This window comes from Syngnathus floridae, chromosome 2 (assembly GCF_059516105.1).
Source record: "Syngnathus floridae isolate MCC-2025c chromosome 2, RoL_Sflo_1.0, whole genome shotgun sequence".
NCBI lineage: Eukaryota > Metazoa > Chordata > Actinopteri > Syngnathiformes > Syngnathidae > Syngnathus > Syngnathus floridae.
In genome coordinates this window covers 8,016,138-8,040,348 of record NC_142414.1, presented here as the reverse complement: position 1 = coordinate 8,040,348, position 24,211 = coordinate 8,016,138, and the positions used below count along the sequence as shown (strand labels likewise).

Here is a 24,211-nt window from a genome sequence, read left to right as displayed (position 1 = left end):
GGTGTCCAATTAATCCCCCAGCCACTGTAAAGTCTCAAGGAGACAACCCCTATTTTTTTTTTTTTTTCTTTTTTCTTCAGTAGAGGTGCAAGTAAGCATCAGCAAGCATCCGTTGAAACCTGAAACGATCCCGATTATTTGGATGTTACAGCAGGGAGAGACGGAAAACAAGCAGGAAAAGGTTCTCGTTGGTTCCCTATCACCTTAGGACTGGCTAAAAAAAAAAAAGGTCTTTCAAAACCAATTGGACTCTGCTGAAAGAGCTGTCGTCACGCCCCGAAAAAAAAAAGCCACTTTTCCGAGTTCCTCAAGAGTCGACCTTCTGCAAGTGCAAGGTTCCTCCCCTTGAGCGATCTTCTATCCCGCTGTGAGCGCCTGCTGTGCCAAAGAGAACATCTGTCCGGGCAGCGAGAGTCAGCAGATGTACGCAAACAATTTTAATGTATATCCTCCGTGGTTGTCTCTACTCGGGCTCACCACCAGCAGGGACCCCTCTGCCGCTTTTGAGCCCCTTTTAGCGTTTAGCAGTTTGTGGCCACGATTACGTGTAATTGCTTGATGGTCAGTTCCAGAGGGAGGGGGCGAGGCTCGTTTGGCACTTGGCGGTGAAGAGAAAATGTCGGACCTGAGACCTTCTTGATGTCTGCAAAATAGACCAATGGGTTTGCTGAGCTCCATGAAGACACAGATACACACAGATGCCTTGTGGCTTGGAGCAACATCATTTTTACAGCCCCTGTTAATTAGCAGCCTTTTATCTTTGCAGCATTAACATCTGAAAATAGAAAAATGCATGCAAGCAGAATCCAAATCGTAGCGAGGAAAAAAAAGAAAATAGCACAAAGCGGTGACCTTAAAGGCACTATCGATAATGTTTGTTGCTTTCTTTCTTTGTGCACATTTAGGGGGACTCCGGGTTTGACAAGGAAGGAAAAAAAGTGGATTGGAAATGCCCCGTTTGGCAATGGTGGCAACATTTCAAACTCCCTAAAATGAAGCATTGGAAGCAAGAGGTAAGGAGATACATCAATCAATTAACAATTACCCCTGCTCCTAATCAGCTGTCACCGGCTAGCGCCCGAGCGGCCATTTTGTAATCCTGTTGGCAGCATCAATTAAATTCTTAAGGTTAGTCTATTGAATTTCCCAGATAGCGCAAGATGAGGGGAAGGACAAACTGCAGTTCAAACCTTCACCTCTTTCTCTTCCACCGAATTTTGTGACTAGAAGCAGCCATATGAGGCAGAATTATAGAAAATTAATCATGATGATAATAATAATAAAAAAATAAAATAAAAAAATATGAATTTAAAAATAATCTATATACAAATATATTTTCATACAATAATATAATACAATATAATATAATATGATATGATATAATATAATGTAATATAATATAATATAATATAATATAATATAACATATATTTGGTGTTTAGCTGAAAGGTGCAACCACAAAAACTGCCACGTTCCATTTTGGTCAGGTCATTTCCAAGTTGTCATTACATCATTCTGTGCCTGTTTATTTTTCTGCTAATTGGATCATCTTAAACTATATTGCATCAAACAGTCCAAGAGAGATGAAACTCATCGGTGTCGATCCCGTGGCACATGCTCCGGTGATTGACTTTAAAGGCCCCGCCTCTTTCAAGTAAACGACGGGAGCCGGCACCAATTAATTGTCTTTTGTACGACACCATCTTGTTGTTTCTCTTGATTTCCGTTTGTCTTTAGTCAGGCCTTCAAAAACAAACAGCAGGGCTTTACATAAAATCCCTCAATAAAAGCTTGGGGTAGACCCCCGCCCCCCACCCCTTCCTCCAATTCCGCACCCCGCGCCCTCCATCAGTGCGTCTGGCAGAGCGTCCAAGCGTGAATGGGCAGATTTTCCGGTAGCACAAGCCTGAGATGGGCTCCCGTGTCTCGTTGAGCCGCTTTCGCCGGGCCTCCCGCCGAGACCTGCGACTACCACGAGAGCCAAGTTGGCCGCCGCGGGCCGCACATTCACCGTGGATGGAGGGGGGGGATGAAGGGACACCAAGAGGTAAACAGAAGTTGAGAGACAGGGGGCAAGAAATAGAAGCGAGCGATTGCTTGCGGCTCATTTCTCCACACTTGAAACCATCTGCACGGCGCCCGGGGTGGGACGCCACCACTGCTCTGTCTGAAATGACTTTGAGAGCCTACGCCACCCTGGCACCACGGGAAGCCAAATGCAATCCCGGGAATCCCACCATGGCCCATTATTGCGCTTTTTTTTTTTTTCCTCCACTTGACCGTTATGTGTGCGGCCCAAAGCCTCGGTTATCATCGTCTCGCAAACACCATGTGTGAAGAATAATGCATATTTTTTGTGACAAATGAACACGATGCAAAATTTGAGTATCACAAGAAATCTGTCATTTGTGTACTTTGTATAAATGCAAAAGAGAAAGCATTCTCAATTGCCTTAAGAAAAACAACTAAAAACATCCGTCCATCCATATCAATACTGTCGATCGTTTTTAGAGTTTCAAGCTAGACTACAACCCGGATCGATTGCCAGTTGATTACCGTAACATCAGACACACAACCGTTCACAGAGTCGGAATCAGTCCACCGCTGGCTATCGTTGACATTTGAAATATGTAATTCAAGTATGTACCAACTCATACTAATTAGTTCTGAGAAATTACTATCAAAGGTTTATTTTAATTAGTACACATCGGAGTTATATTCAAGTTGACAAATTGCTCCCATACCCCATTTTTGCACATTTATTTATCTATTTATTTATTTATCTATTTATTTTTATTTTATAATTTTATAAACTTTTTTTGTAACAGCAAATCTGATTAGCTGGCATTTTTTATGACATGTTATTTATGTTTACCAGTAGGTATGGACGAGGGAAACTTTGAAACCAGCTAAAGTTTATGAAAGATCGTTCTCGCCTTATAGTGCTGTCAGAATTTTGAGTGTCTCCACGGAAGCACCCCATAACATTTTATTTGAGATTATAAAATATCCCGGATGAAAAAAACAACCATCCTCATATCTAGCGAAATCATTAGCCAAGCTGAGGCAAAATCTTTATCTTTAGTCTTTATCCAGTATTTTGTTAGCTTTTACAGATATGTGAATCGTCCAAATTATTATACAAAGCGCTCTTAGTACTTTTCAACTACATCCACGATAATCAAAACCAAACATTTTCAGTCTTGCTTATGAATTGACCTAATGTTGCAGTGTTCCTAATATTGTGAGTCTAAGTGTCTTCTCAGCGGGGTGGAAATTGAATAGTGGTGTTTGCAGAGAGCATCTTGTGCCATTCCAATATTTACTGTTAGCACCTCGGGCTACACGCCACGCTCCACAAGCAGCTCTCTCAAAGAGCGAGCGCATCTGTCGCCACCCCTTCCTCTCTCTGGAGGAAAGCAAGGAAGAGAAAACACCCCATGACCGCCATTTCTCCTTAACAACAAGCAGAGAGGCCCGAGATTCAAATTGATCATCCCCGCTGACTAATAATTCATTCTGATAGAGCAGAGCCGATTTGTGCTTGACACGGGCCGTGCACAAGTACCTGCATGCTAAACGAGCCGGCCGACCAATCACGCTGCGGCGACGCCGGTCAGGTGACCTTTCATTTATCTTCTGATGAATGGCAGGTCAAGCCGCTTGGCGTTTTCCACCGCATCTCTCAGCGCCTCATCGTCTGCACACCAAAGCGCTCCCGTTGCTCACCGACTCGGCCCCGCCCCCAACCACCGTCCTCCCCCGAGTATTTGCCCCTCGTGCATCCATTATTCTCCACGCTCGCTGCACCGTCAGCACAGTCATGATTGCTGACTTCCAGTGCCTGCCTCCACTTTGAACACAATTAACTTGGTAATTGCGTTTGTTTTAGGTCCGTGAGAGTGATTATCAAAGCCACCTATGATCCTCCGAGCGTGCACGCCCGTCGCCGCCGCGCTCATCTGTTCTCGGGTTCCTGAGCACCAACCGAGACCACCGGGGGGGCGGGCTCGCAAAGGGCTGGGCCGGCTTCAAAGCAAAGCCGGCTTTTTTGTACAACCTAGATCGTCCTGATTGCCAGAGCTTCTCTTGTTGAGCATGTTTTAGCTTTTTTAGCATGGTTGATGCTAACGGTACAGAGGATAAAAGAAACGCTCACCTTAGGCGACCTACGATGTGACAGAATTGTGGCTGAGGTATGACATTTGAAAGTAAATCAAAAAAACTATCCGTTAAGATGACCTTTAGTCGTCCTCATGTTGCCGGGTGCGCTACGCTAACGCTAATTTCCGAACACAGCCTATCATCAACAGCTCGTGCTTCAAAATTTTCAACGGCACATTAGAACCACCTTCTGAGAGTCCGAAGACTCTGAGTGAAGTTTATACTCTTATAAAACAAACAATTAAAAAGAAATTTATTTTAAAAAAATCGGCTTTCCTTGCCTTAGAAGCAAGAAAACTATTGAGGGTCACCCAAACGACGCAAGCCGCAATAAACGGAAGCGGCGATTAGCGAGGGAACGCTCTAATGACAAAACTCCTGGCAAGACATCCATTTCGTTCCCTCGCGCAAGTTGGGCCATTGAGCCGTGAATGCCGGCTCGCGTGATGCCGGCGCATTATTACACTCGACGCAAAATAGTCGTCGCGGCTGCATTTTGCGGACGACATGGACTTTGAATAAAAGACCTGTATTGCAGCCTTTTTTAATTGAAATGCAAACGACATCAACGGCCGGGCCGACGGAATTGGCAATACTCTCCTGGCGGCGTGATAAAGGCTTTTTTTTTTTTTGCTCTTTCCGTGGCTATCGACTTGGTCATGTGTGTAATTGCCTCAAGCATTTCCGAAGCCTCCGATGCACCAGTGTAAATATTAAAGAGAGCGCCCGGCTTAATAAAATGCTATTCAAACAATATGAAGCCCAAGTTATCTCCGCTTGTCCGTTCCCGGCGACGGCCCCGGGATTCGAGGGGTTCTCCGGTGCGGGCTCCGGGGGTCAGTATCAAGATAAGAGCGGCTCCTTCATAAGCCAAGCTGGAAGCGGCGGGGTAGTGAGGCGACAGCCAATTAAATGAATCCATAAATGTGTGAATAGAGCTGAGCTAAGAAAAAGGAAGTGAAAGTAAAAGGCCGGCGTTAGTGACGTGATGGATCGGACAGATGCGCCGGTGATATCGATTGAGGTCGCGGTGGAGCTGAAGGCCTCCCCGTGTCACCTTGACCTTGGGCCGATCCCTGACCTATGACCTCGTGAACCCAGTCACAAAAACGCCGCGCCGCCTCTCTAAATGAGAATCGACTCTCAAGCAGGGTGGAAACGCAGGTTAAAGTGTGTCAATTTGTTTCACAAGAACAATTTCACCCTCAACTCGGCCTTGGACGTTTTGACATTTGCCGCCGTCCGCCGCCGCGTGTCTTGCCGGAGAGCCGCCGCGCCGCTAACTGCCTTTGGCTATCGATCCGTCGGCTAAATCGTGCGCGCGGCGAGCCAACCGGGAGAGTCGTCGGCCGGCCGAAGTGCACTCGATGCTCGCGATAGCCACTGTCTGATGGTAATTGCTTTCGATCTATCTCGGCGGACAGACGACTCCCCTCCTGAATGGCTGACACCAAATATTTAGTGGCGAGGCGTAAAAATGTATCGCCGTTTGTCGTCGGGGTGGAGAAGCGGAGAAGGAACGCGGTTGTAAAAACACGATCATCTGTAACGGGGGGCACTTGGCGCTCTCCTCAGCCGGTATTTAATCACTGCGCGGCGCTGAATGGCGTTTAGGGAAAGGAGGGAGGGGCGGGAGCGCTTCTCTCGCTCGCCCCCAGGTGATTACGCTGAATGGATTACAGCGGCAAACGGCTGTCCTTCTTTTCAAACTGCCAGGTGGCCTCCATTTTTCTCCGGGCCTCATTGTCAGGGCTCGGCGTTTGGGACACATTTCGACGGGCCGATGAAGTCCCGTCTCCAGACGCCAGCTTGATGCAGCACCTCCAGCTCTGAATGGGCACGCCGCTGATCACCTGCCTTGTTGTTCGCTCGCAGACAAAAGCCGCCATGTGAAATGATGAGCCGGGCTCCAGAATCCTCTGTGAGCTTTTAACTTATTGGATACGATCCAAACTCATCAATCTCGCACTTGTTGGTTTGTCCCTCCCGTTTTTTTTTCTCTCGCATTTGTTGCAGCTCATGTTTGTATGCGTCCGGTCCAAACGGATGTTTGTATCTGTGGCGGCTTCGCACCTGCCGATGCTAATCCTGTTTACAGTGGCAGTAAAACATAACGTTAGGGGGGGTTGGGGGGGGTCATCCTTCTCAAAGCTGTCAATAGGCTTAACATCATGGTCAAATTTACATCTGATTTGCTGCACGGGATTATGTAAACCACTTATCCTGCACAGTGTAAACAAAGTGATACACTTCTCCCCGCAGAGGTTTAACGCATATTGCTTGGTATGAAACGCTATGTTTATTGTTTCCTCTTTTCTGAAATGTCTCGGGTTATTTTAGTTTCATGGTGTGCTCCGACATGAATGATATCCAGTCAGAAATGGCTCTGGGATGTTTCAGGTGGCAAAGAAATAGACTTTTGGGAAGCAGAATATGAACGTCATGAATAAGTAAATAAGTAAATAAATAAATAATTATGTAACACATGAATAAATATATTAATAAATAAATGAATAATTATATAACACAAATAAATAAATAAATACATTAGTAAATAAATAAATACATAGATGAATCCGTAAGTAAATAAGTAAATAAATCAATTATTATATAACATAGATATATCAGTAAATAAATAAATTATATAAGACACAAATGAATAAATACATTAGTAAATAAATAAATACATAAATAAATTAGTAAGTAAATACATAGATAGATATATAGATAGATAGATGAATAAAAAAATAAAACTTTCAACCTCTAGAAGTATTTCCATTACAAGTTTTGCAAGGATGATATTGACATTTAAATTTATTTCAGACTACAAATTCAGTCATGGAATACAAAAATTATCATGATTCTGCAGTTTCAATTCCAGATATTTTTTGGCCCAGAAAACAAACACAACAATGAATGAAAAACATATCATGAATCGTCCTGCCGATTAATTGAAAATATTCTATCGTATCCGTCAATGCAGCTCTGAATCAGGCTCATCTTTGGCTAATGTTTCACTAAGATGCAGCTGACAGCGACTCTGGAAGTTTCCCAGCGCTGTTGTTATTTCTGCCTTTTGTTGATCTTGCGAGTATTGTTCACGATGAAGAGGCCCGTTGGGGCCCGATTGTTACGCTGATCCTCTTATGCTGCCTTCATGCTTTTGTTTCAATCAACAATCAAAAAGACACTCACAATTGTCGTCTTTATCTTCATAAATGCTCTAATAACATCAATTAAAAACAAAAAAATACGTGTTGGGAGAACCGAATCCCATACACTGAAGATTCAACCTTTTCCCGATAATCTTTTTCCTTTCTGTGGTAAAGTTTGGTTGCTAACGGCTCCCGCTGCCTTTGTGCTCTACGTTCATTGATGATTCACTCATAATGAAGCCATTTTCATTTTTTGGGAGGATGCTTGGCGGCGCTCCAGGCTCCCTCAGATGGCGACCAGATGTCGAGATGAATCTCCAAAGACTTTGAGCATTTACATTTTTACTGGATACTTCTCTGGACAATCTGACATTCACACACACAAGGGGGAGAAAAACATCAAATTGGGTTTGAGCTTATGTTATTTTATTTTTTTTTCCCCGTCGTCAGCGAAGAAAAAAAAAGTCTTTTTGACTTTGAAAATATTGATCAGTATCCATGAATCTCTTTGAGCAAGAGGGTTCGGTTGTTGGCAAAACACTTAAACATGCAATATGGTCCACTGTGGCTCTCTCATTAAGCCAGCGTACAAAAGCTGAATTTAAAGTGACGACAAGTTAGTGGCGAGCGTAAACAGCCCAGCTTTGCTTGCCAAGTGTATTGGGAAGAGGTCTCGGGAGCGAGAAACATTCTTGAAATATTTATACGCTTTGACTTGGACTCCTCCCGGAGGACCTGGCGTTGGAAACTCGCAATATGCGGCGGATTGCCAAAGGCGAGCTGACGCCGAGGTCAAGCCTATAGGTTTTTCTTTACATGAAAACAAGTGGTAAAAGGGGATGAGACACAGCAAAGGGAGAAAATAATATATTCTGCACCCAGGAGCAGGATTTGAGTTTGAGAGGTTTATGGATTTTTTTTTTTTTTCTTCCTTCAGTTTTTTTTTTTTCTCCCGTTGTTGTTACAGACATCTCCCCTCATTTTCCCTGGATCAAAAATCCATTTTGGATCATCTCTTCAATATTGAATGTGGCAGGTGCTTGTATACACAACAAACTCAATTTGCCGAGGTGATTTTGAGATCTTTCATGGACGTGTTGATCGCACACAGAGATGTTTTATTTTATTTTTAATGTGACTGCGGCGGTTCGAGTCACATTTGTGCGGGTGGACATTTTTTTTTCTTACGATGCCGAAAGCCTTCGCAATGACAAAATGAAAGTCGTTGAAATTAAGTGAAACTTTTTTTTTTTTTTTTTTTTAACACGGAAATGTGGTGGTTAAGCAAAACCATACACAATGTGAAGTAATTACAGGGCAACAATTACCAAGGCGAGGCTAGACGTAATCGATAGGCCATCAGACAGGCGGGTCGTGGGTTAAAGGTCAAGGGTGAAGGGTTAGCTTTTTCTTCAACAACTGGCGAATATACGCAGGCTCGGGTCCTCTGGAGAAAGAGGGTGCCGATTCGGAACTGGCAGGGGGGGGATGGACGGTCCAGCTGTAGCTCGGTGATCTATTCGACTTCAGGCGGCGAGTATTGATTTGCGACGTAGCGTGTTAGCGTAGCCCTCAGGACGGGGCAACCCAAACAGCTGGGCTACCCACTCAAGGCCGAAAAAGCAGCGTGGACTACATAGTAACGTCATCAGGAGGTACTTCCCCATCCCTTGTGATGCCATTTTTTTTTTTTTTTTTTTTACCATGAATGAAATCCATGTTGAAATTTTAGACTCTTAAATCGGGATCGACGGTGCAAAGTTTTTGTAAAACACTTTTGAAAACCGTTGTGAAAGTGTTATACAAATAAATAGATCTTGTGTTATACAGTTTTTTATAATCCTTTTTTTTAATAAACAAACTTTCATGTTAGCATCACGTTAGCATGTTAGCATATTGTTCTAAATGTGTAGGAGAGGAAATCTATGCAGTAACGACTTTGGGTCATTAGCAATGCAGTAAATATTTGTGCAGTGAACTAATTCAATCTACAGTCCAATCCAATTAACAGGAAGTCTTGAGTAGGCCCCCCCCTCTTGGGCTGCTTTCGTTCTGCCCGTATTGACCGCAAGAGTTGCGCTTCTGAGATCTTCTTCAAGAGAGCTCCGGTTGCGCAGGTGTAACTTTTCTCCGACGATCCGTCTCTCAGGGGGCGGCTGTCAAGTCGGCCATTCATCTCCGAAACACTTAAAGGTGAACAACTTTATCTTGCGTCACTTTACCAACATCACCTCCACGCAATCTCACAAGATTGACAGCGTCAGAAATGAAACGTTGCCGAGCCGCGTGACGGATGGCGGGAAGGGAGCGGGGGGGGACGCCTGATGAGATATTAATCAGGTGGCGGCGTTGGCAGGGGTGGAACGGCTCTGCGGCAAACGCCAGCCGTAATGGAGATGTGAGATGTCTTTGGCGAGGCGGAGCTTGTTGGAGGGAGAATAATGAAGCGGACCATTAGCATATTGTCACCGGTTGTCTTGTTTATTCCGAGGTGTTTGCCAAGCCGCTACCCCCAAGGAGAAACGGGCGCTAACTTTTGGAGTAAACAGCGATATGCGGTAGCAAACACGGCGCCCGTGAGCAAACACGCGACAAACTTTCTTTTAATGACCTGCAACCGACTTTGTCAATATTGACGGCATAGAGAGAGGCGGAGCCAACACGGAGGCTTCATACTTCAGCAAATGCAATACTGCAGTTGCTGGAAGTTCAGTGAATCATTTTGGGTTAGCTATGGACACATCAGGTGAGTCTTAAGGCATTTGGGGGAAAAGATTGGCAAATATTGTTAAATATTGAGTTTCAGAATTGATTACCTTGCTCATTTACCCCCATATGCGGTATAACATCAATGTTCCTTGTCACGATTAATAGTCAAACATTTGTAGCTAAAGACGATTAGGGGAAAAAAAAAATCTATCTAAAAAGTACCGTAATTTCCGGACTATCAGCCGCTACTTTTTGCATAATTTTGAACCCTGCAGTTTATAGCCCGGTGCGGCTTATCTATGGATTTTTAAAATGATTTTTATGATATTGTATGAGGATTTGTCTTGGTAATACAGGAAATAAAAGTGAGGACATTTAATTTAAAACACCGGTGGCTTATACAAGAACAAAACTGAATTTTCCTCTAATATTAGCTGGTGCGGCTTATATTCAGGTGCGGCTTATAGTCAGGAAATGACGGTATACGTGAATTAATTTGTACACTTTAATTGTTGAATTTTTACAGTTTGTAAATGTCTATTATGTAGTAAAAAAAATGATATCTTAGCGCACCAACATAAAATATAGAGCAAGAGTGTAAGACTTGTCCTTCAACTTGCTTCAACTATGCAATAACTTAACGTGCTCACCCCCCCCCACCCCCAACTGTAACTTAAGACTCAGGCTTGAAGGTTACCACTTGCGACTTGCACATATGTGACTCACGCTCACCTCTGCCCGTACGAGCAACTCTCAAAGGGTAGTCCGGACGATCCCCGGCCGTCCTGTCCCTGCGGTCGTTTGGGACTCGGAATCAAGCAGCTAGCGCGGTTCAATAATTCAGATTAGCGCTCATGTTTATTAATGTCCTACATCTGTGCAAACACTGTGTCAACCCGAGAGTTTATTGTAATTGCCTGAGCAAACAAAACCTGAAAAAAGCAATTTCCAGTTACAATGTGCGAGGACGAGTAATGAGGTCGTTGGCATTCCACCGCCGCCGCCGCCGCCGTCACTTCTTTTCATCGCTGAGCTATTGTGTGTGATGGATATTTTTATAAGGAATGAAGGTGCTGGATAATGTTATGACGCCACTAGAGACAAGTTAGTGATTAAAGATAATCATCATCTCTTGACCTCCTGAAAGTCCTTATTTCCATTACTTGGACTTCCGCGCCGCTTCGATCGCGGAATGACCACAACTACATAAGTGACGACTCTTCAATTGTGTTTCCACAAAGATTTTAAAATATTTATATATATATATATATATATATATATATATATATATATATATATATATATATATATTTACTTCATTCTACCACCCGCCAAAATATGAGATATCACGTAAAATAAGTGATTTGTATCTTAATGCCTGTCTATCTCCGATGAAACGACATAAAATGAAGTTGTGCTTCATATTAGCCGCGATAATCTAACAATTACCTCGCAAGGAAACTTTGCCGGTTCATGGAAAAAGTACCTCACTAACTGTAGTGTTGATTCTGCTCTCTCGATAAAACTTTGAAGGTGTAACGCTGTCTGATGGCGGCAGGATTAAAAATCCTCCCCGTGATTGATCGATTTATTTGTCAGTGGTGTGCAGACACCAGCGGTGGTGTACCTGCCAAAAGCTGAAGGCCATTCATCAGTGTAACCAACGCTCCGCTTCTACATGTATCAAGATGTGTCTTTGTTACAAACTGGCATGTGAGTGAATCATCAGACGCCGCTGAGGAGCTGACGACGGCAAACAGGAAATTGATATTTTTCTCGCCACGCAAAGATACAATATGATAAATGGCTTCATCGGATGTCCCCCTCAAGGTACTTTTACTCTAATTCAAGCCCCAAATTACCATCCTGGTTTTTTTAAAGAAACTAAAGATAATGCAATTAATTATCATTTGGAATACATTCAGGGCATGACGGACATCCTTTTTTAATCCAGCGCAACGTGCTAACAATGATCAAACTGACTGGTCACTGAATGTATTTAATCTCACGCCACCGAAGCTATCTGAGGGCATCATGTGCGGGTGTTGCTCTTATCTCCTCTCAAACCTTGTCATTATTTACAACATAATTAGCTTACCGGTTAAGCTAATTAATCAAGGCGACATTGGTTGTAGTCGACACTTTTCCTGTTAGCGATAGCATACTGTCGTTAGCTTTTCCCCCTCCTGCCCGGTGACACTTTCGACATTCGCGATAGCATATTAGCTTGTCTTCCTCCTGCCCGGTGACACTTTCCACGTTAGCGATAGCATACTGTTGTTAGCTTGTCCCCCTCCAGCCCGGTGACACTTTCCACATTAGCGATAGCATACTGTTGTTAGCTTATCCATGTTAGCGATAGCATAGCTTGTCCCCCTCCTGCCCGGTGAATCGAGGTGATCTAAGAGGATTCCACCCTGGTAGAGCGAGCTCAGAAGTAAGCGCCTGCCTGGGATGGCACCCCGGGAAGCCCTGATTAACACCCGGCGCCGGTCCGAAACCAGTCGAGCAAATGCTCGGCCGGCGCTCATGTGAAGAGCTTGTCAGTCAGGCTTGGCCGTCCCTTGATGTGCTTCCTTTGTCATTGCGGGTGTGCCGCTTTGACTCGGTGAGATAGCGGCGCAAGGTTGATTTATCCCTGTAGGCTTGTTAAAAGGTGGAGCCGCTAAGTGAGTGAAAAGGGGGAGCGCGGCGGGATGGAGCTCTCTTGTCAGCTCTTGCTCGGGAGACATTGGTTTTGAAGATTTTGCTGTCTGAATTTTGTCATAATCCATAATGGGGACCGGCTGAGTGTTTCGTCCCCCCCATGAGGATCGACGATCTGCTTGCACTCTGAAGACATTGTCTGCACAAATGCTAAATTGAGCACCGATTTGTACTTTTCAATAAGTCCCGCCGACGGTCGTTACCGGCAGATCCTTTGTGCAACCTTGGGCCTTAAATAAAATGGAGTCCCACGAGGAATACTTTGCAAATAATCGTATCAATGGAATCGTTGAAATGAATTTAATGGTAGCGTGCCCGAATGACAAAACAATCACACCACGTGAGCTGGATCGATATTGTCGTTTTGATTCAATTACCGTATTTTCCGGACTATAAGGCGCACCTTCAATGAATGGCCCATTTTTGTCCTTATATAAGGCGCACCGGACTATAAGGCGCACCATTAATGCATCATGTTAGATTTTTAATCCAAATCAAATCATTCTCCATTTTATCTTTTTTATTTCAACTTCAGACGCAACAAATTACTTTATAATCACAAAATAATGATCCATAGTCTTCAGCGGGCCACTTATGATTGATTTCATGACACAATGCTTCGGACCAGTTTAAATTTGGTCCATATATAAGGCGCATCGGACTATAAGGCGCACTGTCGGCTTTTGAGAAAATTTTAGGTTTATACGTGCGCCTTATAGTCCGGAAAATACGGTAGTACATCATGTCTGCCATCCTTTTATAGAGTTCACAGCCAAGAAAACCGTCACCAGTTCAAGCTCACTTTAGGCTTTGCCATTTCTACGTAAGCTGCCAGTGTGGAGAAAAAATCTTTTCATTATTGACTTCCTCATCTGAGAAAATATCAGCACCACTTACCAAAGTGTCGGATGAGAAGTGGAACGGATGGCACCTCTCCGCTCACCCGTGTTAACGCACTTGACCTCACAATCAGACTGCCGGCGCAACAAGCCCCGCTAATAGTTTACGTCTTGTCATAAACGTATCCGACACGACAAAGCAATAACGGCAACAAACGAGCGAGCGTGTTGGCTTGCAAATTGAAATGCGGGCGTGCGAGATTTGTTACTTGCTAAGCGCCAGCGCAATGAAGGTGATTGAAAATCTAATATGAAGGGAGACAAGTGTTGACATTGCCGCTTTGTGTGTTTTACATGGCAAGTAGTCTGCGGCTCTGTTGTCAGCAACCCTTGGGGCTTCCGTAGTGCTACTCAATAATACATGTGGAACCTCGGCCGGTTCACTGCTTCATGACGCTTTTAAGCTTCATCACTTTTTCTTGATTTGGTGCAACGGGCTTGGGACTTGCTCGGAGAATATGCTTACAGTTGACGAGCGATGATTTTGCATATGACCGGAAACTGTTTCACCTTCCTTTACTTGTCGTATAAAGGGCTCATCAATGAATCAGTCTGGGGGTGATTCAAAGTTGGAAAGCAAATTTTTTTTTTTTTCTAGGAGGTTTGACTTTCTGTTACGTAATCTGAGAATGGATTGATGGATTGGCTTCAAAAGTGAAGTCTAGAAAGACTGTTAAGTGAAATCCAATCAAGTCATCTAGAAAGTACGTTACTTTTGAAGCAAGTAATCTGGAAAGCAACTTTTATTTTTTTCAAGCTAACTAGCAAAACTGGTATAGAAAATGGATGGATGGAAACTTTGCCTCTCTGCTTAATCATGTCTTTATTTTTCTTTTTTTAAATGTTATTTTAGTTTTAGACTTTATTGATCCCAGGGGTATATTAACAATCCCACAGGTTTGTTTATTTATTTATTTATTTATTTATTTATTTATTTATTTTTCCTTTCAATAAAAACACAGTTTACTGCTAATATTTAAAAAAAAAAGAAAAAACTCCCAAATAGCATTTTAAGCAGCTCTTCTAGTGCCAGCTCATAACATAATGTTCCCTTATTATATATTCCGTATTATATCCCATTTATTTATTTATTTATTTATTTATCCATCCATCTATTTATTTTTTTTATCTAATTATTTAGAAATCGATTTATTTATTTATTTTAGGTGGGAGTGCTGTCTGATTCAATCATTTTGCAAAGAGATGATGATCTGTAACTTTTCAAGTAGTGTGTCGGTTTTGCTTCCCCCCTGTCATTTTTAGTTCGTAATTGCCGTAGTGGCTGTTGCTCGTCCGTCCCGCCGGGCTACGGCAATTACAAAAATACAATGAAAGCTTGGCTTTTCTCGTGGGGTGTAGAATGTATATACTAATTCGCAATAAAGTGCTACAGCTGTCAGTGCATTTTCTGCTCGGTTACTTCAATAAATTGGAACTGCGCGGAGAAGGCGAGGGAAAAAAAAAAAAAAAAGAAAGCGAGAGATGGGAATCCATTGTGTTACGTGCTTTCCGCAGCAGTCGTGGAGGCTCCTTCTGCAAACACAAATTTGAACAATTTCATTCCCTGATGATGACAAACTCCGAAGCGGGCAGATAATGGATTTCGCTTTTCAGAACACAATTATGAGGGATGAGGAATTAGACAGTTTTGTTTCCAAATAATTGACTCCCAACGTTGCTGCACATATTCCATCTTGACCCTGGGACACGTTATTTGGAACAGCTTGATATCAGTGATGACTGGGACCAGCTGGAAGGTCCGAATCCCTTCCAAATGATGATCTATTAAAAAAGACCCCCCGTCCCCCCCCTCCACAGTCTCTGCAGGCCTTCCCATGCCACTCACATCTGCTCTCAATGGCCGAGACCAGGAAGCACCGCAATCACCATCCACAAACCAAGCCGGAAGGTTCTAAAAAAAAAAAAAAATCATGCTTTAATGATGTCACTGCATGAAGAAGGGCGATGCAACTGGCAGCACTAAACCATGTTCTGCAATCATGAATCATTTTCTGAAAAAATAGTGGACATTTCATACATGCATTGAAAAGTGTCATATTAAAAATGAACTATATTAAGAATATGTAATGTACTCAGGATGTAACGATTCACTCCAGACAATTTGATTTTTAGTCCTCAAACCGGAACGATTCACTCAAGCACCCAATCGATTTGATTTTCGATTTACAATTCTTGATTCATATTCGATTTAAAAAAAAAAATAAAAAAATGGAGCAAAACGAACCATCATTTTATAGCCAAAAGATGCTTTTACTTTAACATCTGCATTTTATAACTTTTACTGTTCGACTTGATTTTTGTCGAGTTTATCCTTTATTTATTTATTAAATTTTTCATCGATGCCTAATTGAAGCACTTTAAATCGATTTTACATCGATTTTCAAAGAATCCTTACATCCCTAGTATGCGCATAGATTGTCTATATATCAAATAGCATTTTTGTCATTCATCTGGTTAGGAAGTGTGTGGTCCGATGTGGCCCAACAGCAGTGATAAAAAAATCGTAACCCCCACACACACACACACACATGCACATATCGTGTGTGTGCATCTCATCCACCCAATGAGTGTGGAGGCAGAGTGTAGTGGGTTAATGACCCCCTCAGTATTGTTTTCGGCAACTCACGCCATCACACCCCCTATCCCCTTTTAACAAAAGAACCTATCACGTTGGACCCCCATCACCTCGCCCCCTCCCTCACCCGCTCACTCCCAATGGCACACACATCCACACAAGCTCCACTGCTGTCATCACCCGCAGGGGTGCCAAGAACTCTCAGTCCCTCTCATTCTTCTGCCTTGCCGCTCTTTTCTTTTTGGGAAGGGATGACACAAAGCGGCGATTCACACTGGGCCCGGCGCTCGCGCCGTCCGCCGCTTCTCTTGGCCCGTGTGCGGCTGGCTCGCAGTGTGGGGTTAATTGCCAGCGAGGTTAACAAAATAGGAGACAAAAATCAGTTGGAGAGGAGGCCGGTGGGCTGCAGTGAGACCGCCTGCGTCGGCTCGGACGAGCCCAATTGCGGGCAACCGAGTTCCTCGGAAGCGTGGCACGCGTTCCATCCGTCACGTCGTCTCACTTGTGAAAATGAATGTAACATTTAGCCGCTAATAGCAGCTGCAGGAGTGTTCATCTTCAGATGATTTAATTGCCCGGCAATTTTCTCCCTCCTGTCAAAAAAAAAAAAAAAAAAAGCAATGTGCACCTCGGATTAAAAGCAACCAGCGCAAGTGGGAGAGTTAATTAGCGACCTCGTTAGGGAGCTGCGAGCGTCTGGCGGGGGCCTCCTCGGTTTGCTAGCGTGCGGCTCGGTGACATTTTGGGGTGAGAGGAGCGGGGATTGTCGGTTAGCGAGTCGCTTTCGTGCTGCGAGCTGATTGGACGTCGGCGGTAAAGTTGCTCACAAAGGCTGAAAGAGACAAAAATAGAATATTTGCAAAAAAACTAATATTTGAGCTACTCCCTTGATGGATGAAATCAACACGAGCAAGATTGGTGTCACGGTAGCCGAGGCGGCTGTCTGGTTTAAAAAAAAAAAAAAAAGTCCTCATTCAACATTTAGGCTGAGTCAACCTGCAGTGATTCGTTCAGATGAACCCCCTGAATTACTAAAAGACTGTGAATGATTCACTGATGACTAAACAGCGTGACAGGCCGTTCATCAGCTTCTTGTCTCAGTGTGCCCCCCTTTTTTTTTTTTTTTAAAGAAAGCAAAAACTTGTCTGCAAACAAAAGTTTCACAGCATGGCAGATTGCTACAAAGATGAATCCCGGCACCGGTGCGGCTTTAATTAATCACACTATTTGAGTTTCTGCACAATCATTTGGGTGAAAGTGCTTCATCATAACCTGCTTGGGGTTCTAAACTCTCCCCAGCCGAGCTTTTAAATTCCACGTCTTCTCAATGGCAACAGCCGGCATGGTGACAAATTGCCACGAGCGGGCGGAAAGCATGCAAATGCAGCCAGGAGACAAATGTCCAACCTTGTGTTTAGTCGCAAGTTAAGGTCATCCACCCTCCCATCTATCACTGCTGTAATCAGCTTGGCGCAGCCCTGATGCAAAGCCTGCTACCTGCTGCATAGATAACGTGAGGGGAGGGGGGGAGGAGCGAGGGGAGGGGGGCGGTGCTACAGTGGGAGATAAACCTCAACTGATAGGAGATTCAACAAGTAAACATTCTTATTGCTCCGGAACAATTCTACTTGCCTTACTATTTTTTAGTGCTGTCTTTGTTTGTATTAGTGGTCGGACTGGGGTCGTCTTGGGGAGGGGGAGGGGGGAGTGACCCAGCAACCCAATCCACGTGTCACATTGCAACATGCAGGTGCATATTGGAGACTTTTGGTCTGCTTCATTTTCACATAAATTGTTATTAAATACATACATAAATTAAAAAATAATAAATATAAATAGATATAAATACAAATAAATAAATAAATCTAAATAAATAAATACTTGCTTGTTTCACTTGGATGCCCCACCCCCCTAAAGTCTTCCGTAAGCCCGGCAAGTGATCCAGAGATAGTCAAATTAGAGCCTCGCCCCGAGCAATTAAAATCTGATTATTTTCTGGAGTGTGACCCGGCCTAATTTAATTGCTGTACATGATTAATAGTTAGGCCTTTAGAAATTGCTCAGGCTGAATCCATTTTTTGTCTTGCTGAACTTGAATGCTGGTGTCAAACTGGAAAGTTTACACAAGTCTTATGGATGTCGGCGGTGACAAATCGTGTCGCGGAGATTTTTTTTTCGGAATTCGCAATGAGATTTGTCTTTGCTTTGGCTAAAGGGGCGTGTTGCTCATTAATCTGGACGAGAGTGCTCGGCCAATCCTTTGATTGTCCACTCTGGCTGGCTCTTGTGTGATTTATCAGGCGCAGTTTATATTAGCAACCATTAGCTTGGACAGCTAAGGACGCCGCCAGAGGAAGTGATGATGGTGGGCTGTATGATAAAATAAATAAATAATAATACACGTGTACATATATACATCTTTGGCATCAAGCGTTCGGCGGACAAAAAACGTATATACACGTCTTTGGCGAATGCGTTATGGGGCTACGAATCTCGTGTTGACTCGTCGTCGGAGCATCTGTCAAAAATAAAATGACCAAAGTTGAGTCTTTTATTTCCGAGCAAGCTGCTTGAGCGGCTTTGTGGAAAAAGTGAATCCGACGGGCGGGGGTTATGACGGCTGAGGTTTGATTGGGGTGAGGGAGGGAGGGGGGGGGGGGGGTTGGGGGTCCGGGGTAATCCACCCATTGTGTTGAACTTCTTCATCTGTATCAACTCATTGAAAACACAGCAGCCCTGCGCAGTGAAACTGAGCCGGCCTCTGTCCTTTCTTGACAGGGCCGCGAAAGAGAGAGAGTTGGGTGGGGGTCACCAAGGGACACTTGGGGAGGGGGTGGAGGGAAACGGGGTAGTGGACCATGGGAAAAACACAATCCCTGGCCTCTCTATAGCACTTGTTACAGCCCACTTCACCCCCCCTCCCCCTCGTGTGTGCCACTTGCCACTGACCCCTGCAACCCCCTTTTGCTTTTCTCTTCCAGTCTTTGAGCCGCGTGCGCTCTGGACTGCAGATGTGTGCACCCCCCCTACACACACACACACACACACACTTGCTTGGCCTTCTCCCACACTGGCCTGCGGTGGTCCACACTCTCAGGCCTATAGCTTTACTTGTGATAACCCGGATGGCAGCGGGACGTGAGACCCCTGTATCCAATTCAGGTAGAGCATAAAGAAGAGCATACTGTGGACCACCTGGAACTGGTTTTGTTACACATTTCATTATGAACCACAAAAAGAAACATTTTGTGACTGATTGATAAGAATTCATGTTCATATTGATAAACTTGATGCATGCAAATCTTTTCTTTTTTTTTCTTCGTCTGTTGAGCTGACAGTCTTGAGCAAAGGGAGGAGAAAGTGAGTCCGCCAGCAGGGGGAGGTAAGACAAAAGGAAAAGTGCACCAGAGCCAGTTGCAGGCCAGCGTTGAGGTTTTTGGTAAAAGTGGGCTAGGGTCCGGAAGCTACAGTTCTGCTCTGACGTTCTTCGCTGGGTCGGCCCCCCGAGGGTGGCCGTAGATGTTTGGCTTCCAGCTGTGCAGGTTCTTGTTGGTTACAATGTTAAAAGCTGCAGTTCCATTAACCTAAGGACCGTGGATTGTGTTTCGTAAAATGTTCATTCCCAATGCGATAGCCTAAATGTTCAAATTTGACCTCCAACAAGATGGTAACTTTAATACACCTGTTTTTTTTTTCTTCATTATATTGCAACTTAAGTTATAATGTTGGCAAGGATTAATTAACAACATTAATGATTACTAATGGATTTGCAAATAGCTGCTGTCTATTTGTAATCTAAACAGAGTGTTAGATTCAGAAGGAGATATTTGTCTATATGATCAAAAACATTTGGATGGAATTTTCTCATCCTTTTCTTTCTCGTTTTTGTATACGATTATTTCCCTTAGATGTCGAAGAAATTGTTTTCCTTGACTGGACATTTCCTTCTTTTTGACACAATCAAGACATTTCTCCAGCAATTTGAATAATGATTAAGTCTCGATGGGGGTCTGCATTGTCAGAATGGACGGCGCTTTTTTTGTGCCCTTTTGTAATGTAATTGATGTTCATTTTGAAAGAAAAAAAACAATGCCGGCCTTGACGTTGAGTTGCATTTACACAGAATCTTTCATTTGTGCAAACAGGCAATTTATGTTTGACTTTATGTAAGTTTCAGTTTCTCGGTAGCGACGTGACAATCAGCTGACAGGCGCAGGAAGTAGTTGAAGGCTCCTGCAGGAATCCGTCAGAAACACGCCGCCGCTGTCACATCCAGGGATTTTATTTTTTTATTTTTTCAAAAGCCTTTTGTCAGGACAACAACCACTAGTAGATTTCATGTGAGATGCTGTTAAAAAAAGTAATTGAATATAAAAAAAAAGTAATCGCGGAAGGGAACATTGTTGCCGCTGCATGCATTAGACTCATTTTGTGTCAAACGGGACAAACCAAAGATTTGCCGAGTGGGGGGGGGGGGCGATTAGGAAGAGAGGCTCTGTCAAGTCCAATCTGCTCAAGGCTCCCCCCCCCTCCTCTGGTGAAAAGGGCCCCCGCAGATCCATTTCACCAGTGAAACCCCACAGAGCTCTGAAAGCTGTTTTGTGCCACATCTCGGTATCTCTTACCTGTTAGCCCGATTAATTATTCCCCCAAGTACAGGAGTCGGGGAAAGGAGATACCACGGATGGACGGGCGAGATAGAGCTGTTCTCGCTCAGATGAACGGAAGAGGGGCCGATAAAAGAGAACGAGATGAAACGGAGCCTCCGGTGGCTCGTAGAACAACTCTGACCTTGTCGCCACACCCATCGGACGGGGTCAAAGGTCAATCGCAACACCGGTGACGATTTATTTTACCTTTTTGGATTTGCGTAGTTGCCGTATTGAAATGACGGAATCAGCAGCGAGTGTGTGTGCGTGTCAAGCGCAAGCTGGAGAGAGAAGGGGTTTCCATGGCTATCAATCAGCCAATAGCAGCGCAGCTTTGAGGCAGAGCGTGTTGAGGGTCTCTGGGGCAGCCTGTCTTTTTGAACAAGGCCAGACACTTCACAGACAGAGAGAGGGCCAATTAATTCTGCCGGGGGCAACGCTCCCAGGTTAGCATTTGCTTATAGTGAAAAATTGCCGCTTTGTGTCCACAATAAACTATCCAGACTGAGCCCGTTTGGAGTGGCCCGGCAGATCCGGGGAGTGATGTCACCGGGTTCAGGATGATTAGTCGGGTGTGTCTCGGCCTTTTTCGCGAGGTCGCCGCCCCGCTGTCGGTGTAAAATTAATTAAAAGCTGTCTGCGGTCTGTGTCGATGCAAATTTCAGCTGCTCGCTAATGTGGTGAGAAGGCCCGGAATCGCCGCGGCTAACCAGGTGGAAAGCTTCGCTTACCAGCACAATTTACCGTGCCTAAACAATCCGTTCGATTTCGATTCCAACAGCATCTACCGGAGGAAAGTGATGTTTAAAGAATTAGTATACATTGCAGGAATTTTTGCTGAGCACAGCTGCTTTACGCTTTTGAGGTTCCAGATTTGAATTTCAGCTTATCGGTCCTTGTGGAGTTTTTACTTTTTTTTTTTTTTTTTTTTTTTTTTTTGGCAAGGATGCAAGTGGTTATTTTTATTCATTCATTCATTCATTTATTTATATATTTATTTATTTATATATTAATTAATTTATTTATTTGTGTTTATTTTGTTATTTTATTTATTTTCATTTATTTGCCTTTTTTTCCTCGTACATCAGGTTTTTATAACACAAATATAATTCATTTTAATGTATTTATTAATATTTATGAATTAAGTCGTAGGTTCAGCAACAGGTAGATCGACTTCGGCACATATTCGACAAACATTTGTCCAATTGTTTGAATGTTGTTTGTGTATTTGCGTCTTGTGGTTTGTTGAATGAAGATATCAAACTTTTCCTCATTGAGATATTCGATATGATTAGAGAGGAAACAGTGTCTTGGCTTTCATATCCCAGCTTGGGTTTCATAAAGCCGCCATGACCCAAAGTAGCCTCCAGCCACTTTGCTCATACAAGCATGTGGTCTAGATTTAGCTGGCCTTTCTTATCTCCTTCTCCTATCCTGCTTCCTTTCTCCGATGGAGCAGCCGTACTACGAGCTTACAAGCATGCGCGTGTCTCTACACTCGTGTAGTATTTCTTGCTTTCTTGCTTTTTTTTTTTTTTTTTTTTTATAACCCTGTCCGCTTAATCCAGTGGTTGTCACATTTTTAGCCATCATGACCAGCATTCAAGTACAGTATCATTTAATCCCAATTATTTATTTATTTATTTGTATTTCTTTATATTTAATATATATGAATATATATATATATAATAGGGAGCCTTTTTTGACATTTTACACTTAACGTTTAACTGTAACCGTATTCATAAGAAAATAAAAAGATACTTAATGATACAATTACAAAGTATTGTAAATAAAATTTTCATTTAGCATATGTATTGTAAATATTTTTTTTCTAAGTAATTGTTTGGAAACATTGTTTTTCTAAACTGAATGTAAAGCTAATTCTGTAAATCAAAATTTTTCTCTTCTTCATAGAAATGTTTCAAAATGTGTGCACAATTTTTTTTTTTTTTTTTTTAATTTTTCCAACTGAATTACAATTTATGAGTAACTCATTAAGACAAGATTGTCTTGAATATGTCCCAGAGATTTTCTATCATGGGTTGTCCTGAGAACTTCAGATTTGCTTTTGAGTGCCACGCCCTCCTCTTCCTCCCTCCTCTTCCTCCCTCCCTCCCTTCTTCCACCATCCACTCTAAAAATGTGTGGTGGTCTCGTTTCTTGTCGGATAGTCAACATCCATAGGAATCTGTTTTACATCTGCATAAGCATTGCAAATACAATTTGTTCAGTGTTTGAAATGCTAAATTTCATCTCATCCAACAATATCTTGTAAAGCATTTTTATTTTTTTATTTACTCACTTTGAAATGCAAAAAAAAAAAAAAACAAAGAAACAATGCATTATATATTTCTCATGCATCAGATTTGCCTTTTCCAGATTCCATTAACACATACTGTCAAAAAAAAAAGTCATTAGTATTCTGTGTACCGGTTAAGAATAGAAGATTTTTTACAGGCCACGTTAAACTCGGTAGAACGATGAATGAAAAATGAAATTTGACACTATGAATTGTACTTTTTTTTTTTCTTATTGTATTCTTGAGCCGTGGGATGTGTCAGAGCTTTTCTGAAAGGCCATTAACACCTGGTGCTTGTGCAACAGACTTTTCATACTGACGGCAGCAACCCCAGTGCTAGCTTTTGTGGATTCCGCTCCCCCCCTCCCCTCCCCTTCGCTCAAATTGTCAATCGAGTCAGTGGTCTGGACAGGCTCTTTCTTTTTTTGCACTGTGACCGTTTCAGAACGGTGCCAACCAAGTAACGTGCTATTTGAAAAAGGCACAATAAGCTGGAGAAAGGATGGAAAAAAAAAAAAAATTGAGGTACCTGGGAGACAAAACCAGGGGCAGACCAGAAGATGGAGAAGAAAGAAGAAACAGGATGGGGAGGTGGGCGGGGGTCTCCCTTCAGAAACTGTATTCCCCGGCCAATTCTGAGTCCTCTTGGGTTGAGCGGGCGGGCATTCGGAGCCTTGAGTGGAGTGAAAAAGAGGCGGACACAAAAAGAAGAGGGCCTGGCCAGGCGAGGGTGGGTGGGTGGTTGCGGAAGGGTGTTTAGGGGCAAGGACGGGGAGGGGGGGGGGAGTTTCCAGTTGAATCATTGTCATCAGCTCTGTCACATTGAATAGAACTAATGAATGCAGGAGAGTGTTGAGGAGCCATGGCCGGCTCCATCAAGGCAGGTAATGCCGCCCAGATTTAATTGGCAGCAGGTACTGGAAGGGCTGTATTACTTTAATTGGGTAGGGGGGGGCTCTTTGAATCCAAAAAGACAAAGTATAATGGCCAAATTGTGGCGCACAATAGCACTTAGCCCGGGATTGTATGCATTCG

General features: G+C 43.3%; 1 protein-coding gene across 9 annotated transcripts in view; it reads left to right on the top strand.

Annotated features, from left to right (window-relative positions):
* The window catches only part of LOC148401520 (uncharacterized), a 134,440-nt gene that overhangs the window by 43,979 nt on the left and 66,250 nt on the right, over window positions 1–24,211 (top strand). For 7 of the 9 annotated variants that reach the window (XR_015857250.1, XR_015857257.1, XR_015857253.1 and 4 more), the window contains one exon: window positions 906–1,013. Coding sequence is in view for 5 of the 9 variants with exons in the window: in XM_088369776.1 (XP_088225902.1) it covers window positions 906–1,013 (108 nt within the window). In the remaining 4 variants the exon portion in view is untranslated. Of the gene's footprint in view, window positions 1–905; window positions 1,014–5,879; window positions 8,429–24,211 lie in introns of those variants that run through there. The other 2 variants (XR_015857263.1, XM_088369778.1) reach the window with 1 other exon arrangement.